Source organism: Notamacropus eugenii, chromosome 1, assembly GCF_028372415.1.
Source record: "Notamacropus eugenii isolate mMacEug1 chromosome 1, mMacEug1.pri_v2, whole genome shotgun sequence".
NCBI lineage: Eukaryota > Metazoa > Chordata > Mammalia > Diprotodontia > Macropodidae > Notamacropus > Notamacropus eugenii.
Genome location: NC_092872.1, coordinates 479460123 through 479486497, shown reverse-complemented (window position 1 = coordinate 479486497; position 26375 = coordinate 479460123). Strand labels below are relative to the sequence as shown.

General features: G+C 45.6%; 1 protein-coding gene across 1 annotated transcript; it reads left to right on the top strand.

The window, feature by feature from the left end:
* The first annotated feature begins 1949 nt into the window (after positions 1–1949).
* Positions 1950–26135, top strand: CIZ1 (CDKN1A interacting zinc finger protein 1). Its single transcript, XM_072632563.1, has 16 exons — positions 1950–2228; positions 3352–3448; positions 4094–4212; positions 13483–13643; positions 14806–14941; positions 15851–15917; positions 16620–16678; positions 17522–17595; positions 19748–19930; positions 21011–21141; positions 21769–21856; positions 22644–22757; positions 22905–23072; positions 23672–23741; positions 24176–24297; positions 25677–26135. Exons 2-16 carry the CDS (start codon positions 3354–3356, stop codon positions 26007–26009), a joined length of 1920 nt encoding a protein of 639 aa, XP_072488664.1. The 5' UTR covers positions 1950–2228; positions 3352–3353; the 3' UTR covers positions 26010–26135.
* The last annotated feature ends 240 nt before the right edge of the window (positions 26136–26375 follow it).

Sequence of the window (26375 nt, the reverse complement as noted above, 5' to 3'; positions counted from 1 at the left end):
GGGATAACTTAATGATGTAAAAAAAGAGAAACCAATAAAAACTCACTTAAAAATAAAATCTATCTCTTTTAATTCCTCTTTTGGGGATGAGATGGAGTGGGAAGGAGGCAGACTTCAGTCTCCACAGTCATTTGACTTAAACAGAAGAAAGGTTTATTCCCCTTTTTCCCACTCTTGTAATGCTCAGGGCAATCTATCCAAATCACAGAGGTTAGGCAGAATTCCAAATATCTACAAGTCTCTACAGTGAACTTCTATTACATACCATCATGATTTTCCTTGAAACAGGCTCCCCAGATACATCAGCCTGGAATGCTGATGCGCTCCGTAAGCCTCGTGAGGATTGGGCTTGCTGACTAGTTGTCTGATATACTACAGTAATGTAACAATTTCCACTTCTATAGCACTTGAAGGTTTGCAAAGCACTTTCCTCACAACTTCATGATGTGAGTACTTCAAATAGTATTCTTGTGTGTTTGTCCTTCTTTCTGGAAGAGGACCAAGACATCAGGGAGATGATGACATGATTTGTGTTGACTTTGATTTGAGTGAGAGAGGGCTGTGCAAGGTCACCAGCCTCACTTTTTCCTCCAGAGGCATCTGGGTCCCATGGCCATATATTCATCAGGATGCCTAGAGATGGCTCAGGATACAAAGGGAGACCCTGGCCATTTTAGGCTAAGGTCTTTTCAGATTCTCACTTTCAGTAAGATATGCTCATTCAGTGAATAGGCCTCTTTAGTTACTCAAGGGATGGCCCCTTTAATTAAAAAAAAATTGAACTGGGAGGGAAACACTCTCTGGATTCCAGGCCAAAAGAAAGTTACTATTTAGTATTTATATGACCCTGAGGCTCCCCTTGACCTGGCTAATGAATGTCAACAAAGCTAGTTATTGTGATAACACTGACAATGTATTATTACACATATTAAGCTTTTTACATTTTTCATCTATTATGCTATAGGCAATCTAGCTCAGTTTCTTCACACGGAAAAATGGGTAGGATCATGGAATTTAGACCTGAAAGTAACCTTGGAGATCATCTAGTCTAAAAACCTGTTGTTTTACTGTTGACTTTGTGATCTCCCGCAGAACTTGAGCTGTTTACTACTCCAGGTCTCTTCCTACCACATCACGTTTTTATTCATTCAACCAGTATTTATTAATCTACTACTGTTTGCCAAACAACTTCCTTAGGCCTGAAAGATAAGAAAGACAAAGATGAAGCATTTCTGGCCTTCAAGGAAAGAACAAATCAGCACCTGCAGAAAACTAAATACAAAATACGTGATAAAGCGATACAAAGTAACTTCGGGGACACTGATGGTGGGAGGAGCAACTCTGAGAGAGCTGCGGTATGAGGTAGCCCTAGAGCTAAGCTTTGGAAGAAGCTAGGGATTCTTAAGAGGTAAAAGAGTGAAGGGAATCCATTCCTGGCGTAGGGGAACGACAGCCCGGGCCAAGAAAGGAACAGGGACTGAAAAGACAGCATGACATCTTTGGGGTCAGCAAGTTAGCAAATAGATCCGTTAGGCTGGAAAATATAGTGCGGGAGGAAGAGTGATGAGCCAATACTGAGGATTAAGCAGACTTGCTTTTTCCCTAGAAAGGGCCTTCCGGGGCATTCGGAGTGCGGTGTGTTCGCTTTCACGCGTGCGACAGTGTGCGTGTCAGCAGAGTGAGACGGAGAAAGAGACTGAACTACCGGGACAAAGGCAGTGAGGCAGACTGTTTATGCGTGCGTGCGTGCGTGGTTGTGTGTGTGTGTGTGTGGAGACGGAGGCTTTGTGTGCGCGCTTGTGACAGTCAGAGAAACGGAGACACTGAGACAGACTGCGCGCTAGTGTGTGGGGGACAGACAGACAAACAGTCAAAGAGACAGAGATGGAGAAGCAGACACAGACAGACTCTACGTATATGTCAGTGTGCGCGCGCGTGACAATCAGAATCAGACAAAGAGACAGACTGGGTGACTGTGAGTGTGCGCGTGCGTGTGACAGAAAACACAGAAAGAGCGACAAACACGGAGACGGACGGACGCGCAGAGGCGGTCACAGAAGTGTGTGCTTGCGCGTGCGCGCGGGGCGGGGGCGGGAGGCGGGTCAGCCGCCCTGAGGCGCTTCTCCCTCCGCCACCTGACCGCCGCAGGTCACCGGGCGGGGCGGGGCCTCGCGGCCGTGACGGGGGCCCAGCCTCCTCCCCAGTCAGACCGTGGCCATCTGCCCCAGGTACCGAGAACTCTCTGGGAAAGCGGAACGAGCCGCCTGTGGCCATCTGCTGCTCTCCCTCCTCCCCCTTCTCTGCCACCTCCCGGGAGCAGATGGCTCCTGCCTCCTCCTTCCCTAAGGCAAATGAAGGAGGTGGGGTGAGGAGGGTGGGGGAGGCGGGCTTCCGGGGAGATCTGGAGAGCCAGTGATCGGGGATCAGAATTCAGGGCCCACGACTTGCCCAATTTCATTTCGCGCCCCCTCCCCCCGCTCCGCGGAGCACGCAGGAAAGGCCTCTCGGAGCCGGGGAGGTAGGTGAGGCGGCCGCCTCCCCAAACGCTCTCCCCGTGAGCTCTGGGGAGGGAGTGGGGAAAGGAGGGGGAGGGGAAGGGGAGGGTCCGCGGCGGCCACGGGACCTCCGTGCCTGCGAAGGAGCTGCCCCCTCCCTTTCCCCCGCCCCCAGCCTCCTTTCCCTGCAGCGGCCGATTGTACCTTGGGGAGGGGAGAGAGAGGAAAGAAAGGAAGCGGGGTGGGGGAGCTGGGAGCCCAGCCCGAGGAGGACCGGGGCAGGGCTAGACGGAGACTTAGCAGTTCGGGCCGGAGCGGGGGAGTTGTCCCAGCCGGTGTGTGTGTCCCTTAGGAAGGACGGGGGCAGGGGGCGGAATGAGGGAGGGGTTGAGTTCGAGTCCGAGGTTTCGGGGTGCTCGCCCCTTGGAGCTGGCCTTTCTCCACTCTTTTTTGTCCCTTAACGGGAGAGAAGGATGCTTCGGGAACTAGATCGGACCTTGGGGGTGGGGCGAGGAGCCTGGCGGATGAGTGCGGGTGGGAGGGCAGGGATAAATTTGGCGGGATTGGGTATAAAGGGGTCGTGGGGTGGAGAGGTGGACTTGGGATTCGGGGAAGTTGAGGCTGGAGTGCTGGGGTTATAGAATCGGGGAAATTTGGAATGGGAATGAGAAGCTTGAGAAAGGGTTTGGAAGAATTTAGGGGTTTCTGAGGCTGGGGGCATAGGGACGAAGGGATTCGGGAATGGGGGTGTGCTTTTGTAGGAGGCTAAACCAGGGGGTAGAGTTAGGATGGACGCTGTAGCCCTCCCTCTCTTGCTCCCCTATTCTTACGCTCCCCCCCCCCTTCCGGCCCACAGCGATGTTCAGCCAGCAGCACCAGTTCCAGCAGCAGCTGCTGCAGATCCAACAGCTCATCCAGCAGCAGCAGCATCCGCCGCCGCCCTCCGCAGGCCGGTGAGCGCCACCACTCGAGGCTGGGGATGTCCAGCTTACCCGGGCCCGAGGGGGCGGGGCTAGCCTGGAAAGCCCCAGACCCATCTTGGTTCTGTATGCTCACCTTTCAGGGGTTGGGCTTGTTCTTGGTCTGATGGGGTTGTTGTACGATAGCCCAAGAGTCCCAGCCTGTTCCTGGAAGTCCAAGAATTTTATTTCTCGTGTTAGGAACCTAGGCCCAATTCCTTGTGCCTTACCCATACCCTCCCTCACCCCCACAAGCACCTTCTGCTGATCCAGCACCCCAAACCTAGTACTAACCTCCCTGAGCTAAGTCTCCCAAGGCCAAAGTTTTTATTTCTGTACTCAGACTCGCCATTCATCTGGACAGACTGCTCAGAGCCACTGGCCTTTTGTTGTTCAGGGGTGGCCTTGCATGGGCCATTTTCTTCGGGGAATGGGAAGATCTGAATCCATTCTACCTTTCTAGCTCCAAATTGCTTCTTGGAGTTTCTAACGTTTCCTTTCCTATCCCGAAAGTATTGGGCTCTTTCACCCTGCTTTTCTCTCTGCTATGTTGCTGGGAGGAGCCTTCAAAACCCCTGGGAAGGGAAGAGATAGTCTGTTTGTTGAGGATCTTCTACCCTTTCCTCTCCTTGTGCACAGGGGGCTGTCCCCACAGCAGCAGCAGCAGCAGATCTTGAACCTCCGAGCCACAGGTCAGGCCTCCCTTCTCAACTCGAACCCCATGCTGCAGAGAGCCCTGCTGATGCAACATATGCAAGGTACAGACCCTACTGCCCCAATCCCAGCCTGCCTTCTTGGTTCATGTGAATGTTTGTTGTTCTGGCTGTTCTCAGTAGAGCCTCAATTCCAGGCAAAATTCAGGATCTCCACATTGTATCACTGTCATGAAATTTTCTTAAAATGTAGCTACATATTACATTTCCAGGATGCCAGGAGCTAGAGAGGAAATAGTCAACTTCTTGCCCATTCTTTCCATACTGAATTGATTCTCAGAACCTAAGAGGAGGCAGGGAGTGATCCAGCCCTTTCCTGTGAATGCAGAGACGGTGCAGTTGTAAGCAGAGGAAAGGAACTAGGGCTATTGATGCTTGATGACAGGATTAAAGAACTGTAAAAAGCTCAAATCTTTCAGTCAAGTATTATTTAACGGGAGTGACTTGCAGAAATCATTTTGTTTTACAAAGTCATTGTTGAACCAGATATTTTGGTATTAGATTCCCAAAGCTTTGCTTCTGTGGGGTAGTTCTGGAGGGTTTCTTTGTGATGTAGTTTGATTTAAGGAATTGATTAGTGAGATTGCAAATCATTTCCTGTGAATTACTGTCAAAGCTTCCAGTTGCTGCTGGGCCTTATGGGAAGATTGTTTTTCTTCTCTGGAGGGACAAAGGAGGATAGAAAATACTCCTTGCCCTTGAGGAACAATTTAGTTGGGGTGACACCCCATGTATGCAAAAAGATATATCCTGCCTTGTTTTATTTTTAAATGTCTAATGAATGTCATTGGCAGGAGGGAACAAAGAGCATTTATTAAGCATTTACTACGTGCGGAGCACTGAGGATACAAATAAATACAGAAGGGAAGGCCATCTCAGCCCTCTCTGAGCTAAATTCTAATAGGAGGAGCCCACACTAATAGGGGAAGCTTGTCAAGGGATTGACTTTTAGGTTTGGAAAGTTACTGGGAAGAGGGAGTGAAGCCATAGATGGACACAACTTTTCTGGGAGTGATGATGGTTGATTTGATTACAGCTTCAGAACTGGTAATAGGGATATAAGGAGGTCCCGAGCTTTAGGACCTAAGGAAAGAGTTGGCGGAGGAGTCCAGTAAAGCTTGGCTTTAGCCAAGCCTAGAGATAGTGCTTGCCCGAGGCCACCACCAGTAGGGGTGGAAGTGTGAAGGGTAGGAAGGATGAGCTTGGGAGAAGAAAGGTACGCATATCCTTGAGTTTAGGTGGTACTGACTGGAATGGTACTGCTCATAAGTGCTATGGTATAGCATGGTTTGGGATCCAGTCCTATCGCTAACATTTTGGCCAAGGGTAAGTCACTTAATCTTTCTGAGCCTTAGTTAATTTATCTGTAAAATGGAGAGAGTAATACCTGTAGTGTCCCCCTCACCAAGTTATTGTCAGGATTAAATGAGATAATGTATGTAAAGCATTTCTTGAACCTTAGAGTTTTTATCCTTCAAGAGATGAAGAAATTTTTGAACACTGTTAGGAGTGGAAGGATAAGGACAGAGCTGGAAAATCTTCAGGGAAGGGAAGAAACTTGAACTTGGTCTTAAAGGACAGGAACAGATGACAAGAGAAGAGGAGAGAGGGTATTGGAGGGGAGTTGATGTCGTGAATGTCTATAATTGGAGGTATCTAGGTGTTACAGTGGATAGAACTTCGGACCTGGAGTCTGGAAGACCTGAGTCCAAATCTGGCCTCAGATACTAAATAGCTATATGACCTTGGGCAAGTCACTTAACCTCTGTTTGTGTCAGTTTCCTCAGGTGTAAAATACAAATAATAACAGTACCTACCTCCCCTGATTTTTTGAAGTGATCAATGAGATAATATTCTTAAAGTGTTTGACACATAGTAGGTGTTTAATAAATGTTTCCTTTCTTTATATTTTCTGTTAGGAGGTCAGTGTCATGTTTTATCTTCATTCTTTTGTACTCTTGGTTTATCATAGTGTTAAGAGCGCTAAAGTCTTTCAAAGTTGTTTTTTTAATAATGTTATCATTGTGTAGACTGTTCTAGTTCTGCTTACTTCATCTGTTCTTGCAAGTCTGCCTAGTTTCCTGTGAAATTGTCCATTACTTCATTTCTTGTAGCACAATGATATTCCATTACATTCCTATACTATAATTTGTTTAACTATTAGTTGACAGTGTTTGGCTACCACAGAAAGAGCTAACATATTTTTGTACGCACAGGACCCTTTCTTCTTTGGTCTTTTTGTAGTATGGTAGTGGCATTGTCGAGTCAAAAGCTGGGCACAGTTTAGTAATTTGGGGGGAATAGTTCCAAATTGCTTTCCAGAATGGCTGGACAAATTCATATCTCCTGAAACAGTGTATAAATATGCCTCCAACATTTGTCGTTTTCCTATTTGACTTTGCCAGTTTGATATAGATATAGAGTGGAATGGGAAAGTTGCTTTACTCTAATTCTTAGTAATTTGGAGTATTTTTTCATATGACAATAGATAGCTTGGATTTCTTTCTTTGAGAGCTGCTTGTTCATATCCTTTGACTACTTATCAATTGGGGAATGGCTTTTAGTCTTATAAATTTGAATCAGTTTCTTCTGTAACTTGGGAATAAGAGAATCATTATCTGATGAACATGTAAAGATTTTCCTTCTAATCTTGGCTATATTGGATTGTTTGTGCAAAGAAACTTTTTAAATTTTGTGTAATTAAAATTGTTCATTTTTATCTTTTGTAATCCTTTCTAACCTTGTTTGGTCATGATCTCCTCTTCTTTCCGTAGATCCAAGCAATTTTCTTCCTCATTCCTCTAATTTGTTTATGAAGTGACCTTTTATATCTAGGTTATATATCCATGTGGACCTTATCTTTGTATATAGTGTGAAGTGCTGGTCTAAGCCTAATTTCTACCTGACTGATGTCCAGTTTTCCCTGCAGTTTTTAACAAATAGTGAGTCCTTATCCTACTTGCTGGAATCTGAGTTTATCAAACATTAAACTACTGGATTCCTTTGCTTCTGTGTATTAGGTACTCCATTTGTCCCACTGATCAACATATTTTTTTTTAACCAGTGTCAAATAATTTTAATGACCATTACTCTGTAGTCTGGTTTAAAATCTGGTACTGGTAGATCCCATTTTTTTCCACATCTTTAAAATTACTCTTGACCTTTTGTTCCTCCATATGAATTCATTATTTTTTCCAGCTCTATAAAATATTCTTTTGGGAGTTCAGTACAGCACTGAATGAATAATTTATGTAGTGTTCTAATTCTTATTATGAAATTATTCTAATTACATTGGTGTAACTTATTTGAGCAATTAGTTTCTTTATATCCGTATTTCTGCAAAGGTTGTTTTATAAATAGATTCATATAAATCTTGAGTGAATCTTAGTAGATAACACTTCCAAACATTTTATAGCTTTTATAGTTATTTTGAATGGGATTTTCCTTTCTACTGGATTTTGTTGGTTATATATACCACTGCTTATGATATATGTGGATTAATCTTAAATCCTAAAAATTTGCTGAAGTTATTATTTAAATTAATTTTAGTTAACTCATATATTCTATAAATATATCATCGTATCAACTGCAAAATGATAATTTTGTTTTTTCTTTGCCTATTCCCTTATTGTCTTATTTCCTTAACTTCCTTTACTTATCTTACTGCTATAGTCAGCATTTCTAGCAGTACGTTAAATAGAAGTGGTGATAATGGGCATCCTTATTTTACCTCAGACCTTACGGAAAAGCCTCCAACCTTTTTCCTTTACATACATGTTTATTCTTGGGTTTAAATAATACTACTTACTGTATTAAGGAAAGGTCCATTTATTTCCATGGATTTCTTCATTCGTAAAATGAAGATAATTTCTACTTCAGAGGGTTGTTGTAAGGAAAGTTCTTTGCAAACCTTCAAGTACTATATAAGTGTGAGTACCTTTTATCCTTAAAATTTTTGTTATTGTTCTCTTTTGTTCTCGTGTGACCTCATTTCCAAATATATCTCTCCCTCTCCCTACGCCAGAGAGCCAGCCCTAGCAACAAAGAATTAAAAGGAAGCTGATAAAAGAAAACAAGGCTGTTGCACAAAAGGCACAAGCACATCAGCTGAGTCTGGTAGGATGTGCACTGGGAACCCATAGTGCCTCGCCTCTCTAGTGACAGGAGGAAGGTGTATGTTTTCGTCTCTTTGGGGCCAAGCTTGATCACTATAATTACGTAGTTTCTTTTTTTGTTCTTTCCCTTTACATTGTTGTAATCATTGCGTACATGGTTGGGGTTTTTTTGTTCTGCTTAGTTTTCTGCATGAATTCATGTAAGTATTTCTATGTTTTTCCATATTCTTCCTATTTCTTGTTTCTTAAGATAACAGAAATATTCCATTTGTTCACATCCTACAATTTATTTAGCATGGTTGTTATTCTCTGAAGGACTCTTAGGGGATCTCATGTTGTTTTTCGAGCATGAATTTTGGGACCCTAACCCAAATATCTGGCATTTTGATAAGCCTACATATCAAGTCTCCATCTGTGAGGGATGAGTGAAAAGTTCAGGGGTTTAATGAGTAAGTGACTAGTGAAAACGGACTGTACTTTTAGAATTGTTGTCTCATGCCTTTATTGTCAGAACCTGTAAACTGGACACTTAACAAGCTCTTAGCGAACTTCTACTCTGTGTTCGCTTGTGCTGGGTATTTGGGGCTTATGCTTCTTGAATTCTTAGCTCATATTCTGTCCTCTCATTGGAGCTTCCACTGCATTGCTCTTCCCACCTTCAAGATTAGTGATGGCCTTTCCCCTTTGGATCTCACAAAATATTTAGCTCTGCACTTCTCTAACGTATTTATGACATATCACTTGGTATCTTAGATATCTGTGTATGCCTCTTAGTCCTGTACTAGGTAAGACCTGGTTTTATCTAAACTTTGTATGTCCCCAACACTGGTACAGTGCTCTCTATTAGCATCATTTATTAAGATCCTACTAGGTGCCAGGCATTGGGGATCAAAAGACAAAGAAGAAATAGATCCTGCCCTCAAGGAGCTCACATTCTATAAAGGGAGACATGTATATACGCAAAATAAATGGAAGGTCATTTTGTTTAGGGGAGGACAGTAGCTGCCAGGCTGGATCAAAATTTTCACGTAAAATAGGGATTTTTAATCTTTTTGTGTGCATGTCAAGGATTCTCTTTGTCAGTCTGATAAAACCTATGGTCCCCTTCTCAGAAGTATTTTTAAATGCATACAATAAAATGTATCACATTACAAAGAAAACTAATTATATCAAAGTACACAGATCAAAATATTTAATAAACAAATTCAAGGATCCTAAGTGAAACATCCTAGAGGTAGGAGGAGGTGCTTTGGCTGAGTTTTAAGTTTTGACATTTGACATTTGAAACGAGATTTTGAGGGAATGGGGTGAGAAGGAAAGTGACCAGAAAAAAGGCATGGGAGGTGGGAAATCACAAGAAGACCAGTTTGACTGGATTATAGAGGTGCTAAATAAGATATTGTTCAGTTGCTGAAGGCACAGTCCCTGCTTTCAAAGGATATATAATCAAAAGGCCTTTGACAAGCAGTATCCCCTACTCTGCTACCATTGTGGAGCTCCTTTTGGGGAGCTGGCCATGCTTCATTGCTCTCTCAGCTGTACTTGTGACTTGCAGGGCTCTGGGCTTGCCACCCGCCTCTATAGAGGAGGTACCCCAAATTCCCCTCCATACCCCCCAGCTTTCCAGTGGCCATAATTCCAAATTGCTCTCCAGAATGGTTGGATCAGTTCACAACTCTGTCAACAATGCATTAATGTTCCAATTTTTCCACGTCTTCTCCAACATATGTCATTTTCCTTTTCTGGCATATTAGCCAATCTGATAGATGTGATGTGGTACCTCAGAGTTGATTTGCATCTCTCTAATCAATAGTGATTTAGAGCATTTTTTCATAGGACTATAGATAGCTTTAATTTCTTCCTCTGAAAACTGCCTGTTCATATCCTTTGACTATTTATCAGTTGGGGAACGATTTGCATTCTTATAAATTTGGCTCAGTTCTCTATATATTTCGGAAATGAGGCCTTTATCAGAGACACTGGCTATAAAAATTATTTTCCAGCTTTCTGCTTCCCTTCTCATCTTGGTTGCATTAGCTTTGTTTGTGCAAAAACTTTTCAATTTGATGTAATCAAAATACCCATTTTGCATTTCATAATGTTCTCTATCTCTTATTTGATCATACATTCTTCCCTTCTCCATAGATCTGACAGGTAAACTTTTCCTTGCTGTCCTAGTTTGCTTGTAGTATCAGTCTTTATATCTAAATCATGTACACATTTTGACTTTATCTTGGTATAGGGTATGAGATGTTAGTCTGTGCGTAGTTTCTACTATACTACTTTCTAGTTTTCCCTGCAGTTTTTGTTAAATAGTGAGTTCTGAAGCTAAGTATTCTAAAAGGAGGAAGTGAGGAGCAACACCAGCCTCAGCATGGGGGACAGCTATGCAGAGGCAGGGAGCCAGGAGATGGAATGGCAGCCTAGTGGGCACTGAGATTTGCTGAAATGTAGAATGCATGAAAGGAAGGAATATGTAACAAACCTGGAAAAGTTGATCAGAGCCAGATTGAATAGAGCAATAAGGGAGTTAATTCCAACACAGGAGTTGGAATTTAATCCCAAGTGCAGTAGGACACCACTGGGCCTTTTTGAGCAGAGGAAGTGATATGTTTGGAACTGTGCTTTAGGAATACAAATTTGGTAACAGTGTGAGGCATGGAGGAGATAGGAAAGTGAGAAAGGAGAAAAAAGGATAAAGACTGAATGTAGAAAGAGCACTATGAAGCTACTAAAGTATGGAGTAAAGGTTAGGAGGACCTGGGCTAAGTGGTATTTTTGTGAAGGGATGGGACATTATAGGAAACATTTGTGGAGGTTATCCTAGATGAGGCTTGGCAGCTAATTATATCTGAACAGTGAGAGGGAAGGACTCATAGATGACCTCAGAGTAAATCTGTCATCAGAAATAGGAAAGTTAGGGAGAGAGGTTGGTTTGGGGAAAACATAAGAGTTCTGTTTTAGACCTGGCAAGTTTGAGATGCCTAAGGAACATGAGACATTCAGTTAGAACAGCATGGTGTGATGGAAGAAGAATTGTATTTGGAGGAAGAGGATATGGGTTCAAATCCTGGCTCTGCCACTTCCTGTGTGACCCTTGACAGGTCACTTAACCTCTCCAGCCTTGTTTTCTTTTCTGGGGTCAGACCCATTGATTTCTAAGGTTTCTTCCTAAAATTCCTTCCTAAAACTACTCTAAAAACCACTCTAAAACTGTGATCTCCAGTCCACTAGCTGTAAAGCACTGCAGTGCTAAAGCATTTGTGATTTGGGACTAGAGTTGAGAGAGATAAGGACCTGCATATAGAGACTAGGGCTGGGTCTCATCAGCCTAGAGATGGTCATTGAACCTATGAGAGCTGATAAGATCAAGAAAAAAAAGCAAAAAGGAACAAGGAGAGCTTGGTGGCACCCAAAGCTGGGGGGGTGGTGTGCTGGTTTAGTGGAATAGGGCAGTCCAACAAAGCAACCTGAAGAGTGGCCAGACAGGTAGAAAAAAAATCTGGAATGTGGAGAAGGTGAAAAACCTAGAGAGGAAAGAGTATCTAGCAGAATTGGAAGGAATGGAATAGAGGGGGGTGTATGGGATCAAGCAGTGTCATGTAGGATAGAGGCCTAAAGAAACATAGGGTTTGATTTGGTTGCTGAAATGACAATAATAATAACTGACTTTTCTATAGTGTGTTAAAGTTTGCAAAGCTCTTTACATACATGAGATACTAATACCATATTAACATGTTCAGGGCCAAATACCTTGGAGATCCTGAATGTGCCTTTGGTTCAGACTCAACTATAGGACTCTGGGTTAGTTGTTTCTCCCACTGCCTTGTCCTGTGCCTTGGTTATCCTATCTGAAGAACTGATTCCACCTTCCTGTCTCTGTCTTGAGATAGGATAGCTCCTAATACTTACCTTCCAGAGATTGGAGGGAAGCAAGGGGATGTGTACAGGAGTCAGGAGAGTGGGAAAGGAATGAGCTTCTGTTAGTACCTACATCAGGCCCTGCGCCAAGAACTTTTACAAATATGATCTCATTTGATTCTCACAACAGCTCTGAGAGGAAGCTGCTATCATGATCCATACTTTGTAATTGAGGAAACTGAGGCAGACAGAAGCTAAGTGACTTGCCTAGTGTCACACCATTAGTTAATTGTTTCATACTGAATCTGAACTCTAGTCTTCATGACTCCACGCCTAGCACTATATGCACTGCATCATGTAGCTATCTAGCTTAGCTGAGTCCATGCTTTGTATTCGGTTCCCTCTCAACATCATCACTTCTGGTCTTTGGGAGGGGAGTGGAGAAGGAAGCTTGCCATCTGAGAAGTTGATCTCTGGGTGACCTGTTCCTGGTGTACTTCAACACCTGCATGAAAAATTCAGGGTGTAGCTGTGACCCATCACCTGTGACAAAAGGGAGGGGAAGGTAAGCCCATTCCTGACCTTCTGGAATTTCCAACCTACTCTGGAAATCAGAACCATAGAATGTTAGAGTTAGAAGGAATCATTTGCCTCAGCCTCCTCATTTTACAGAGGTAGTTATTGGGGCTCCAAGATGGGGAGGGACTTCCCCAAGGTCACAGAATGCTTTACAGAGAAGGAGACAAGAATGTCTTATTCATTCAACAATTCTTTATTATGAGACTACTATGTACAAGGCTCTGTAGCAGGTGGGTTGAGTTTCCTAATTCCCTCTTAATATCACTAAATATGAAAAGCTCCTAGTGGGCAAGACTTTTTTGTAGTTTTCTTTGTGCCAGGCACAGGGGTAAGTCACTTAGTAATTGCTCTGGGGAGATAAATTTTTCCTCCTCTCCTCAGGTAGCTAGGAGAAAGGTGACCAGATGGTGAGTGGGAGAAAAAGAAGCAGCTCTTCTAGCCATGATGCAATGGGGTGTAGAGCCAGTCCACCAATCTCTCAGGGAGGCTTTCCCTATGTCCTCAGAGTGCCTCCTCAGGCTTATTTCTGCCCCTTTCATCAATTTTTTTCCCTTTCAAATAGTGTCTAGTGTTCCATTTTTGCCTTGATCAGAAGAGGGACAGACAGGCTAAAGACAAGAATTAAATCTGAAGTGATTTATTCTTGGCCTCCAGTAAAAGCTTGTCCTGGATCTTAATCCTTCAGGGAGCCTGACCCTTAAACCCCTTAGACCCTTAGACCCTGGTCTCCCTAAATGTGGTTGTGATTCCTTTCTGTCAGCAGGCAGATTCAACATGACTGCTCCTGGCCTTCAGCATTTCTTCCCCCAGGCTACTCGACACTCCCTCCTAGGTCCTCCACCCGTCAGTGTCTCACTCAAACCCGCCTGCATAGGCTTCCCAGGGCTCCCTTTCCAGAGGCAGAACCGGGGCTATCGAAAGGTAAGCAGAGGCCAGGGATATGGTGATGGGCAGGCCTTCCCTCGGAGGGCTGGGGGCACAAGTGTATACTCCTACTAGTGGAAGAGAACACTGGCCTGAGAGTAGAGCTACTTGGGTTTCATCCTGGATCTGCCAGTAACTAAGTCACTTCTCTCTAGGCCTCAGTTTTCACATCTGAGATGAGAAGTTTGGACTAGGTTATCCCAGAGGTCTCTTCCAGCTCTGACTTTGAGGGCCCGGAGATGTGTGATGGAAGAGGGTTAGAATAGCCTCCTCGTAGAGACTGACCTTCAGGCAAGCCAAGTCTAGAGGGACAAGGTGCTCTCTTGGACATCAGGGCTCTTAAAAGGGAAATCTCTGATCCATACATGGCTGGAGAAAGGCCAGAGCCTTCAGTTTTTGCCACATCAGAAAGGAGCCATTGGAAGGGGGGTGATAAGGGAATGGTTAGGAAGGAGAAAGGTTGGATAGACAAGGAAAAGGATCAGGAGGCTGTGGGGCAAGGTCTACCTCTGCCCCTCATATGGGATAGTGTAGGCCTTCTCTACTCAGCCTGAATCTGAGGCTTTATTTATATTTCATATTTTATTTTTCCCTAATTACATGTAAAAACAACTTTTAACGTTCCCTTTTCAAATTTTGAGTTCCAAATTCTCTCCCTTCCTCCTTCGTTGAGAAGGCAAGCAATTTGACATAGACTGTGCAAGTGTGGTTATTCAAAACACATTTCCATGTGAGTCATGGGCAGCCCAGGTCTTAGAAATGGAAAAATCAGTCTTTGCCTGGGACCTTCTGAGGATGAGGCATGCTAGGGTCCTGCCAGATTAACAGTGTATATGTGTGTGTGTATTATAATAATAATAGTATTTATATAGCACTTTATATACATTCTGTTGTTGAGTGCCATTTATTATCCCTATTTTACATACGGGGAATCTGAGGCTGAGAGAGTTGAAGTGTCTTGCCCAGGATCACATAGCCCATTAGCATCTGGGGCTGGATTTGAACTCAGGTTTTTCCAACTCTTAAGCCCAATGATCTATCCACTTTGCTATCTAACTGCCAAGGATTAGGTGCCCAAGGTTGTTTTCTTCCAGTTGTCCAGGTCATATTGTTGGTACTGGGCAAGCAGCTGATTTTAAGGCTGAGTAATTGCTTCTAGGAATCCCCGAAGGGTCCTGACCAGAAGAAAGATGTGGAGTTGGGCCCCTCATCACAGACACCCAGTGAGGATGAGAAGATCGATGTTCCAGAATCCTCCCAGGGGGAGGCTGACTCCCAAACCACCTTGCCAGAAGGTAAGGAGGGAGGTGGTACCCTTCCAGGCAGGAGGAGCATCCTATACAAGTAGATTCCAAACATTTATTAAGTGCTTGCTGTATATAATGCACTGTGGTGAGTACAGGAGACCCATGATACAACTGTGCCCTTGAAGAGCTTATTACCTAATCCAACCCTACATCTGAGCTTGAGAGGAGATTGGGAAGTGGAGGACCTGGGTTAGAACACTAGCTTTGCTCCTAACTCCCCTTGTGTCCTGAGACCAATTGCTTCATGTCTTTGGGTTTCAGTTTCTTCACCCCAAAAATGAAAGATTTAGATTAGATGATCTCTTAGGCCCCCTCCAGCTCAAAATCTGGGATGCCACGATTCTGAATCCTAGGACAGTAGCAGCTGCTAAACCAGTGATCTACCAACCAACAGAAAATTTAGTAAACCTCTGTCATGGTTGCTTAGCTTTGTATCTGTAATTCCATTAAGAGCAAAGATTGCCATTTTTTCCTTTAAAACAAGCTATAGCTTGATAAATGTCTATAAATAAACATTTCATTATACAAAGAACAACAGAGAGGGCTGCATATGAGGCTATAACCCTAATTATGTAAGAGTTGTTTCTTTTTTTTAAAAAGGAAAAATTTTTAATGTATATATTGAATTTATTACAGGAGTACCAACACTTCCGTGATTGATTGGCTTTGCATCCTTCTGAACTTACTTTTTTGTATTTTTTAAAATATTTTATTAATGCTGCCTTTTTTCTTTTGGGCAAAGACTGCCATATATCTGTCTGTATTGCTCACAGAGTCTAGCAGATGGCTGGTGCACAGTAGATACTTGTTTAAGCATTTGTTGACTAAGAGACTTGACTGCCTTGTTGAGTTTCACCTCTCCACCCCAACCCATTGCTGTGGCCCTTTCTTCCACAGATCCACAGACTCCCCCTGACCCCAGTGATGATGGTAGCTCAGAGCCTCTGGCCAAGAGACTCAAGAGGTAATGTGTCCTGAAATCACCAGTTTGACTTCTCTTTTCTCCTGAGGGCAGATGGGATTGGAATAGTAAAGGAAGGACTTTAGGTCTGCTCTCATCTCTTTGAACTAGAATAGTGGAGCTGGCATCCTGATTTCAGCCCTGCTTTGGCCTTGGCTTTCTTGAGTTGGTGTCTGACTCTCACCTAGTGGCCAAGAGGAGTTAGTGCAGCCTCTGTCATCTCTACTGTTGGGGCAAGAAAAGATCTGACATCAGGATTGGAGGTGGAAGAGAAAGAAGTTCAAAATTTATAGAAGGAACCCTTTATGCCTGAACAGAGCTGATCCTTTATTTGTCAAACCTCTGACATTGAATAAATAAAAGGGGTTGAGCTCAGGAATGGCATAGGCCATTCACCATTCCATAGCTTAAGATAAGAACAAAGGGAATTTTTGAAAAATTCAAATTCTAAATAGCAAGAGAAGAATTTAGATTGGCTATGACTTTAAGTTCCAAGATGGATGACCAAAGGGAGTTGTGAACTTCTCTTCTGAAAGACTAATTCTCTTACTGTATAGTTTGGGTTTGGTTTTTGACAGAGGATGAGGAATTGGCTGGGTCATCTCTCAAGGAAGACTTGGGCATGATCTCAGTGTTCTTCCCTCCCCAAGGCTGTGACTGTGCCTATTCTAGTGGGCCCGACATTGGCCTCCTTTTTCTTCCTAGTGTGGAAGATACCACAGACCCCAAGGAGGAGCCTGGCCTGACCACAGGAAAAGGAGAGCGTGAGTGTTGGGATTGGGCATCAGAACCTCAGAATTGGAAATAACCTCTGAGTCCATCTCGTCTGACCCTGACCTGTCCAAGAATCTCCTGACTAGTGGTCACCCTATCTTTGCCTGAACACCACACCTCCTGCTCCCTGCTGAGGCTGCCTGATCCATGTTGGGGTCACGAAGTGTCAGGAGCTCTGTCCTAACCTTATAACCTTATAAGTTTACCTCATTGCAACTCCTGTGCCTGGGACTTGTTCTGCCTTCAGGAGCCAAGCAGCTCAAGTCCAGCCAGCACCTATCGCATAACAGCACCCGTGCCCTCTGAGAGTCATCTCTTCCCCTTGCTCAGTATTTGCCAGCCCTTCCCCATTGTGATCACCCTTCTCTAGATGCTCTTTAGTTTATTCTTTCTAAAAATCTGGTGTCCTAAATTGAACACATGTCTCAGGAGGCAGTCTGAGGAGGATGGACACCTCTAGGCCTGAACCATGGATTCCTTTCTTGATACAGCCTTAAACCAGGCGAACTTTTTTGGCTGCCTCATCTCATAGTTGCCTCCTGCTGAGCTCAATTCCATTAACACTCCCAGATCTTGTTCAGACAGTCTTGCTGTTGGAGAAGAATGGCAGGCTCTACCTACATCTAGGTTGTGGCTGCCAGAAAGAACGCCCTCCCCCTCCAGCTCCAGAGCCCTTGGGGGTTGTATTCCCTCTCTGCATCCTGCATTCTCTCAGGCTGTGGGATGGGGAGAGATGGGAAACAGTGCCCGTGCTCCTGGGTATGCTCAGGGGGGGGGTGCAGGTCACATGAAAGGGACAGTCTATCTGCCATGCTGACTCTTCTACTTCCCAGAAGCAGCAGAAGCAGACCCTCAAGACACCAGCAAGGATTGGAAAGTCCCTGAAGAGCCCAAAAGCCTTGAAGTGGTGAGTGGGTAGAACCAGGCTGAGCAGAAGTGAGGGTGGGTGGGTGCCAAGCTGTTGCTTTCCAGGCTGGTGTATCACCAGGGCCCTAGTGAGGCTGTGGGAAAGGATGCTAATGCCAGGGTGGGGGCGAACTGAGCCAATTTTCTGCCTTGTCTTCTTGGTACTGTTGCTTAGCCTTAGTTTCCTGTTTTATAAAATGGGAACAATCCTGACCTGCTTCCCTTGTGAGGTGTTAGTGACGTTCAGATAAGATCATGCATATGAAAGTGCTGCTGTGCAGATGTGAGGCTGGGGGAGGCAGGTATTTTTACCATACCTTTCCCCTGTAGAGCTAGAAATGCTTTTGTGATGATAATCCCTTGCATCTGTTCCCTAGTCTAAAAATAAATAGTCCGGAGCATCCCTCATGGGCTTGTAACTATTGGGAGTCTTTTTACATCCATTTTCTTATTGGAGTCTTACATTAGCACTGGGGGGTGGGGGTGGGGGACAGCGGGGCAAGTCATACTGTATTCTGGAGATGGAGAAATGACTTGTCAGTAAGTATTAGGAGGTTGCTATGTGCTGTGTGCTGAGAGTAGGTACAAAGACAAAATCAAAACTGTCCCTGCCCTCAAGTTTACATTGATTTAGGGAGAAATAACAGTTTAAAAACAGTTAGAAGAGAAAACAAACATTGAAAAGGCGGGGGTGGGGGGTGGGGGGGTGGGAGATGCTGTTTCTAGCAACTAAGAGGGAGGAGGCAAAGGGAACTTTGAAGGAAGTTAGAAGTGAGGAGGGAATACACTTCAGATCCTCATAACAACCCTGAGAGCTGAGCTAGGTGCTGTTATCCCCATTTTACAGTTGAGGAAACTGGGGCAGAGGTTGAGTGACTTGCCTAGGGTCACACAGCTAGTGAAGTGTCCGAGGCTCTGAAGTTGAATTCAGGCCTTCCTGACTTCCAGCCCAGAGCTTAATCCATTGTGCCACCTAAGTGATCCAGAGGAGGGATTGGGCAGGCAGAAGGTTAAATCCTATATAACATCCTGGAGACTGCAAAATGGAGATAATTTTGTGTTTTTGGGAACAACAAATCAGCAGCTAGGCCATTTGGGCTGAAAAGCATGGTATGTAAAAGAGTAATGTGCTGTAAACTTGGAAAGATAGGCTGGGGCCAGGATTTTAAAAGCCAAACCCAGGAGGTTATATTTCATCCTAGAGGCCCTAAGGAGACTGAGGTTCCTGAGCAGAGGTGGTTATACTTAAATGTCTGTCGGATCTATGTTGGCAGCTATGTGGAGAATAGATTGGAAGCAGGGAGATAGATTAGGAAGTTCCTAATGGGTAAGAGGTTTGTGAAGGTAAAACAAACGCGTTGTCAACTGCTTGGATGTGAGCAGTGAGGGACAGGTGAGAGTCAAGGATGACTCTGAGATTGGGAACCTGTTTGTCAGAAAAGAGAGGGCCACTTGCCCTCCACAACAGGCCCCAGAGGCCAGTCAGGACTTCAGGAGCCTGATGGGGAAACGTGTCTCCTGTCACTCAGGAGAGAGCTATTGGCTTGGAAAAAAACATTTTCAGACATGATCACTGTGATTTGTTTTGTATTGCTTGACAATACTTAGGTATTGCAAGGGAGAGGTGTAATTGAGGATGGGAGTGGGGGTTGGGGGGTGGGGGTCAGAGGAGTCAGTGGGAAGTGATTAGTGTTTTAAAAAAGAACATCAGTAAAAGTTTTTAAAAATAGGGCACACAGAGGTCCTAGAAGCTCCAGGCCTATCGTACATCTTTCCTGGATCACCACCTAGGTCTCCCACTATATTACCACTATCCAAATAAGTATGGTGATAAGGAATAACAGAGAGAAGGGTTATGTGGCTGAAGTGTGAACAAGGATGGGAAAGGAAGGTGCCTAGGATGATGATGGGGAATCCTCAGAGCCTGAGATTTGGGAGACCACACTTGCCAAGTATGAGAGATCAGACTTTGGGGGACCCCATTTTCCCGTTTATTTTTTACTCCAACCAAGGTACCCTTGCTTTTCTGTTTCCTTGGACTCCCCCAACTGGGTTTTAAGTACCAGCTTTGCCACTAAGTCTCTCAGCAAGCTGCCTTCTCCTGGATTCAGCCCTTCCATTGTGTTTTTGCATTTGGTGATTCTCATATCCAGATGGTGAGCTCAGGGAGCTCCCTGAAAGTGACAATCCAGCAGCGCAGTGAAAGCCGAGCCATCAGCACAACTGCCCCAAAGCCTGGACCCCGACTGGGCGACAGCAGCACCCCTGTCTCTGGCCCAGAGCCTGGCCTAAAGTTCTTCTGTTACATATGCAAGATTAACTGCGTCAGCCAGCAGGTAAGAGCCTCCTGGCAGGAAGTGCCCAGAGAAATGGGCATTGGGGTGCCTGTGGGGTCTGCCTCTGCCTGGTAGGATAATAACCATGGCTCCTTACATAGGGGCAGCAGGATTTTACAGTTAGTAGAATCTCACACCTAATATTTCTCACAATGACTCTCTGGAAGGTAGGTGGTGTTATCCCAGTTTTACAGAGAAGAAACTGAGGTTCAGAGGCCAAATGACTTGCCCAAGGTCATGAGACTGGTTACCATTGAGTCTTAAAACCAGCTTCTCGTATCCTTCATTGAGGGCCTGCCTCTTCTCCTTGTCACCTATTGCCCACATACATCTGTCTACCTGTGTCCAAGCCCTGCAGTCTCACCATCAAGTTTTTCTGGACCGGGATCCTCTGCAAAATAGCCTGAGAAGGAGTGCCAGGATGCCAAGCTCCTAGATGATTTCAGAAACTCAGACCTTTTAACATTGTGTAGAAGAAAGAGTACCTGATTTGGAAGCAGAAAAGTTGGAAGGAATGATGTATTTGGAGTCAGAGGACCTGGGTTCAAATCTTGGCTCTGTCACTTATTGCTGGTGCGACTCTGGGCAAGTCACTTCACTTCTCTGAGTCCATTTCTTCATCTGTAAAATGAAGGGATTGGACCAGAGAGCCTATCAGGTTCCATCCCTTCCTGCTCAAAATCTAGTGATCTGTCATTTACTGATTGCATGACCTGGAGCAAGTCATTTAATTTCATGAGCCTCTGTTTCCTCATCTATAAAATGGAGATAATTGTGCATAGGATTAAGAAAGTGATTTTGCACATCTTAAAAGTACTTGAAAAATGTGCCTCATTTCCTGACCCTTTGAAGAGGATAGAACAAGTCTCAGCTGCCAGGCCATGCTCATTACACCCTCCAAGGTAAACCATCCCATTGCCTTCTAGGGGACCCCTACTTTGTCCCAGCCTAGGTTAACAGCTATACTTCCTGAGCTATGACCCCAGTGTCCCTGAGGCCCTGTCCCTCTCCCAGCTGCCCTTTCTCTTCAGGCCCAGAGTCAGGTCCTAACTCCACAGCTGGCATTCCCTCCCATGGCAGAACTTCCAGGCCCATATGGCCGGGCTCCAGCATCAGCAGCGGCTTGGGGAGATTCAACACATGAGTAACGCCTGCCTCCTGTCTTTGCTGCCCACGAATCGGGAACAGGGTGCCCTTGCGGAAAGAGATGGGTAAGAGCAGGGCAGTTTTGGTAGGCTCCTGAAAGAGATGGGGTATGGTCACAGGCAGCCAGAAGCCAATCATCGGAGGTGAGGCAGAAAGGTAGGGCCAGCCCTCCAGGATTATCTTCCTTCAGCAAGTCTGTCTGACCTTGGGCAAGTCATTTCACGTCTGGGAGCCTCAGTTTCCTTATCTATAAAATGTGGTTGGACTAGATAATCTCTGAGGTATCTCCCCACCCTAAATCCTGAATCCTTCCTTTGGGCTAGACTCCTGGGCTAGTGCAGGAAGGATCCTTTAGAGATCATTTGGTCCAGGCCCTCATTTCATAGAGGAGGAAACTGAAACTCCAAGGAGCAGCTACCTTTGCCTTGTTCTAATTTCAAATGAATGTTTCCCCTAACTTTTGGGGATCTGTTGACCACTCCTGTGCTGGTGCTACTCTTGACTTCATAGACCTCAATGGTGACCCCTTCTTAGCCTTTATATTTCCAAATGGAACAGGCACAGTGTTGAGCTGCTTTCCAGAGTAGAGGGAAAAAAGCTGGTATGGGCTTGAGATAGCCAGGGGAGTCCAAGAAAGGGGGAGTGCACTGGCCTGTCCCTTCTGGGGCCTGAACTTGCCTCTGCCTCTTCAGGGAACCTCAGTCTCAACGGTGGTGTAATACCTGTCAGACCCATTTTCTGGGAGATCTGATCAAGCATCGAAGGACTCAGGAGCATAAGGTACAGGGCTCAGAACTGCTGTGTGTTGGAAATCCTCCAGGGGCTGCTGCCAAGAGGACACAGGCCTAGCCCAAAGAGATTGTGCTGTTATTGTACTCAGCAGTTTTTCCTTGGCACAGCGGGTGGATAGGTGGCAAGGGAGAGAACCCTCCCACTTGTCAGAGAAGAGGCATGTGGCCTGCCACTTGGTGAGGGGGTGTTCACAAGGGTCCCTTGTGTGTCCACATTGCTCCTCTGGATGTTAGTTTCCTCATTTGTTTAAAAAGAAAAAGAGTGGGTTAGATTAGATGATCTAATTTTTTTAGCTTGCCTAATCTAACATCTGATTGTAGGATAAGGATGACTGTGATTGGGGCCACTGCTGTAGTCTTAGTTTTGCCCTACACAATCATTAAGTTGCTTCATTCCTTTAACCTCAGCATCTCTTGTCCTCTGTTACTCTTGACTCTGCTTCATGGATTTTCCCTCTTTTTTTTCTTGCCTTGTCTGACCTTGTGACCAAATCCAGTCCAAATTCAAGCAGTGTTTATTGGCTGTATCTCCTAGGTAGAAGGCACAGTTTTTAGTGTCTAAAATGCATGGGAAGCATTTAGTTTGGTGCACAGTGTGTGCATCTGATAAGTTTAGGTGGTCTACCTAGGACTACATATTTGGAAGAAGGAAAGAGGAAACAGGTGAGAGGATTGTGGGTACTGGTGGTGGTGAAATTAGAGGGACTAGGCCCAGGGTAAGGGATCAGTCCTCCTACAACCTGAGACGTTAAGAGGCCTCTCCTTTTTCATCCTAGCTGGCCAAACACTCCCTCCGTCCTTTTTGTACCGCCTGTAGTCGCCATTTTAAGACCCCCCGAAAATTTGTGGAACATATGAAATCCCCTGAACACAAGCAAAAAGCCAAGGAGGTAAGAAAGGGAGGGGGAGCTTCTTTTCCTCCTAGGTTTTGGGGTCCCTTTCCTGGGAAAGGACCACTCATTGGTATCCTTTTGCTGAGCTGGGGATAGCAGCACTGGATCCTCAAGAGCTGAAGGGGTCTATGTCCTTTCTGGCAGGTACGGCTTGGGGAGAAGGAGCCAGGCAGCCCTGAAGAGGCAGAGGAACTCATCACTGTGGATGCAGTAGGTTGTTTCGAGGAGGATGAAGAAGAGGAGGATGAGGAGGAAGATGCAGAAGAGGATGAGGGCAGCGAGACAGTGGGAGAAGGCGAGGAGGCCAAGCAGGTACTAGGGAAATCATGCCCCGAAGGGGCAGGCAAGTCACTTAAAGGCCCTGGCCCTCCCTTTCATCTGTGAAACAGGGGTGGGGGACAAGAAGAAAGGGGTGGTGCGCTAGATGACCTCGGAGGTCTTTCTCAGCTATAGATCTCAGGTCTTGTGATTTGAAAGTAGGGAGATGAGGGCATCAATGAAGAAGGGACAGATGCAGAAAATGGAGGCACCCAGCAAGGGGTTTGCTGTGTAGTTTCAAAGAGTGGGTGGGATGTTGGCTTTTCTCCTCTGGGCAACCCTTTGAAACTTTTTCCTACTCACATAGTTCCAAGGCCTACACTGTAACTTCTGGTGTTTACAGACAGCCCAAAGGAAGGTACATGTTAGTCACCCAGACTGACTCTTCCTCTTTCTCCCTTTCCGTCTCCTCTCCTCCCCCCCAACACACAAACACTGGGAACAAAGGAAGGGCGGCTGAGCTGGATTCACTCGAAGGCCTGCAGTGCTGATTGAGAAAAACCTAGAACCTAATGGGGTCTAGTTTGAGCGATGGTGAATGGGATCCAAACAGGTCAGGTCTGTCCCCCTTACAGTTCAAGTGTTCTTGCCAGGTGGGGCCAAAGGATGTGCCTGCAGATGACTGGAAAGGCCTAGAGGAATACTCTCCTGACAAGACGTATGGTAAGTCATTCTCCCTAGCTCCACCAGTGAGTTTCTGCTCTCACCTTGGCCAGGCCTGACCTCTGGGCTTTGTTCTGGGAGCTTAAGTGTATCATATTGGTCTGTGGGAAAGCATTGACCTTGAAGCAGCATGCTAGCCCTTCTCATTCAGATCCAAAGGTTTTCCAGGTTTCTCACACATGCCTCAAACCCTAAATCCTCTAGGTTTCCTCTGCTCCGTTACAGGAGGACTGAGAGTGCCATGCCTAGCTTTCTTTGATCTTTTTCCTGTATACTGTCATATACTGTATATGGCCCCAGGGAGACCCCACCCTGCCACCTGGCACTGGGGTTCTCAGAGGCAGAGACTTCAACCTTTCTGGAGGACGGGGGGAGGAAACATTGATCTCATTGACTAGAGTCAGTGATGCTTCCCATTTCCCTCTCTTTTGCAGGCCTGGATTTTCTGGTACCTGTGGTGGGCTATCTTTGTCGACTGTGCCACAAATTCTACCATAGCAGCTCAGGAGCCCGGCTTGCCCACTGCAAGTCCCTGATGCATTTTGAGAACGTTCAGGTTAGACCCTCTGCTAGCTGCCCAGCCTATCCTCACTCTCTCCTCTTCATCCTCCATCTGCCCCTGGTTTTGAATCTCTTCTCCCCTTCCTTTCTTCTCACCCCCATCTGTCAAGCCTAGTGGTTAGGGATAGGCTCAGACAATCCCGTAGGAGGATCTTTTTCTAGGCCAGTAACTTTCACCAAACCCCGGGGTCCATTCCACTGCCATTCCCTCAGATTCAGCAACAGTGCCAGACTTTGCCCCTGGCTTCCGGGTAGTGAACTGAGGGATGCCTGGAGCTGATAAACTTCTGCAGTGCCCTGGCTTCAGAGACATCAGAGAGGAGCAAATGAGGATAAGACAGGGACTAAGCCCAGTCCTGTTAGCTTTAAGCAAGAACTAGGGGTCAAAAAAGTGAGGGACTGGAAGCCTATGATTCTCGGGACGTTGGAAGGGAGATTCTTGTCCTATTTTCTTTGCTGCCAAAGTTCATCATTCTCTAGGTAGAGGTGGAGGGGGTGCGCAGTGGAGAGGCGGTTGGTGGTCTGTAGCCAATAGTTTCATGGCCTTGGTGCAGTTTGGGTCTAGTTTTTTTCCACTTGTCAGACCCAGCAACAGAGTGTTCTAGACACACAGGTTACCCCCATTTTCTCTGATCCACCTGGCCTGTGTGTAATATGTGGGAAGGCTTCCACCTGCAGGAGCTTAGGTCCCAAGCTTGGGTGGCAGTTGCTTAGAAGTGGATATGGCCACAGGGAGCTGTGGTACCCCAACCCTTGTCTCCCTTAGCCTCTCTGTACCTCTCTTTCCTCATTGGTATGATAAGAGAAGGCTTTGGATGGAAGAATTTATATGGCACTGTGAGGCAAAAACCTCACAAAGTGCTTTTATGTCATCTCATTTGATTCTCACAACAACTTTTTTGAGGTAGGTGTCACTGTTTGCATTTTATAGATAAGGAAACCAAGGCTCAGCGAGGTTAACTAACTTGCCCAGGGTGACTCAGCTCATGAAGTGCTGGGGGCAGGATTCAAACTCAGATCTTTCTGACTTTCAAGTCCAACACTAGCATCACACTTTGTGCTCTAGATATATGATCATATGATCCTTTCATTCCATAGGAATGATTACTGTGCCCCAAGAACTTTAGCTTATGGATGTCTAGGAGGTAGGAATGGGACACCTGAGGCTCCCCAAACTTAAGTGAGTAAGCAAAGTTCACATGTCATGCTCGAGGTCCAGTCAGGCCCAGGAGACAAGTTTTCAGCTCTCTCCACAGCTGTCTCTACCTTCTCTCTGCCTCTGAGGTCCAGAGGTAGAGACTCAAAGATTCTAGATGTCATACATAAGGAAAGAATGTCTCAGGCTGATGATAATGCCCATTTCCCTCTTCCTAGAGATACAGAGCAGCCAGGAACCTTGGACCAGTCCCAGAGTCTGAGTTAAAATGTGAGACCCTTGACACCCTGGCAAGGAAAGGGACAGGAGCCTCAGGTTCAGAGCAAGAAGAGGAGCCAGCCCAACCCCCAGGAGCTGAGTGTAAGTCAGGGGGCCCAGACACCCCTGGTGATGCTGACAACACAGATGGGCCCCAGATCCCCACTGAAGCTGGTGGTGGGAAGCCTGGCACCAGGAAGCCAAAGGAGGGACAGGAGGTGGTCACTACAGCCAAAGGTAGAGTGCCAGCCCCTGAGCCCTGCCGCCGTTCTACTCGTCACAAGCCAAGATAGGAGGGCCTGGGGGAGCCAACTGGGCAGCAGATCTATAATTTGGGGGGCATTTTACTAGATCAGTGGAAGAAGAAAAGCTGCTGTTTTTGTTCAGAGACCAATAAAGAATTGTGGTTTAGTGTTTCACTGTGGCGTGAATTGTTCTTTAGGATAAAGATTAAGTGGTAATTTCTGAGTCCTCCCAACCTGCCAACCCCCCAGAAGGAAGTGTACCCATTAGTATTAATTATCTGGGGGGAGAATTCACTGGATGGGGAGTCAGGGACTAACTTCTATCACAGTATCTGAATTAGAAGGAACCACAGAGGCCAGCCGGCCATTAGCAGGAATTCCTGCTCCAACACTTCTAACGTGGCCATCTAGCCT

What these genes read in the sequence shown, in the direction of transcription:
- CIZ1 (XM_072632563.1), top strand. Translation starts at nt 3,354, where the DNA reads ATGTTCAGCCAGCAGCACCAGTTCCAGCAGCAGCTGCTGCAGATCCAA. An exon ending in GACCACAGGAAAAGGAGAGC is followed by an intron (nt 16,679 to 17,521) that starts GTGAGTGTTGGG and finishes TCTACTTCCCAG; the next exon opens with AAGCAGCAGAAGCAGACCCT. An exon ending in GCCCTTGCGGAAAGAGATGG is followed by an intron (nt 21,142 to 21,768) that starts GTAAGAGCAGGG and finishes CTGCCTCTTCAG; the next exon opens with GGAACCTCAGTCTCAACGGT.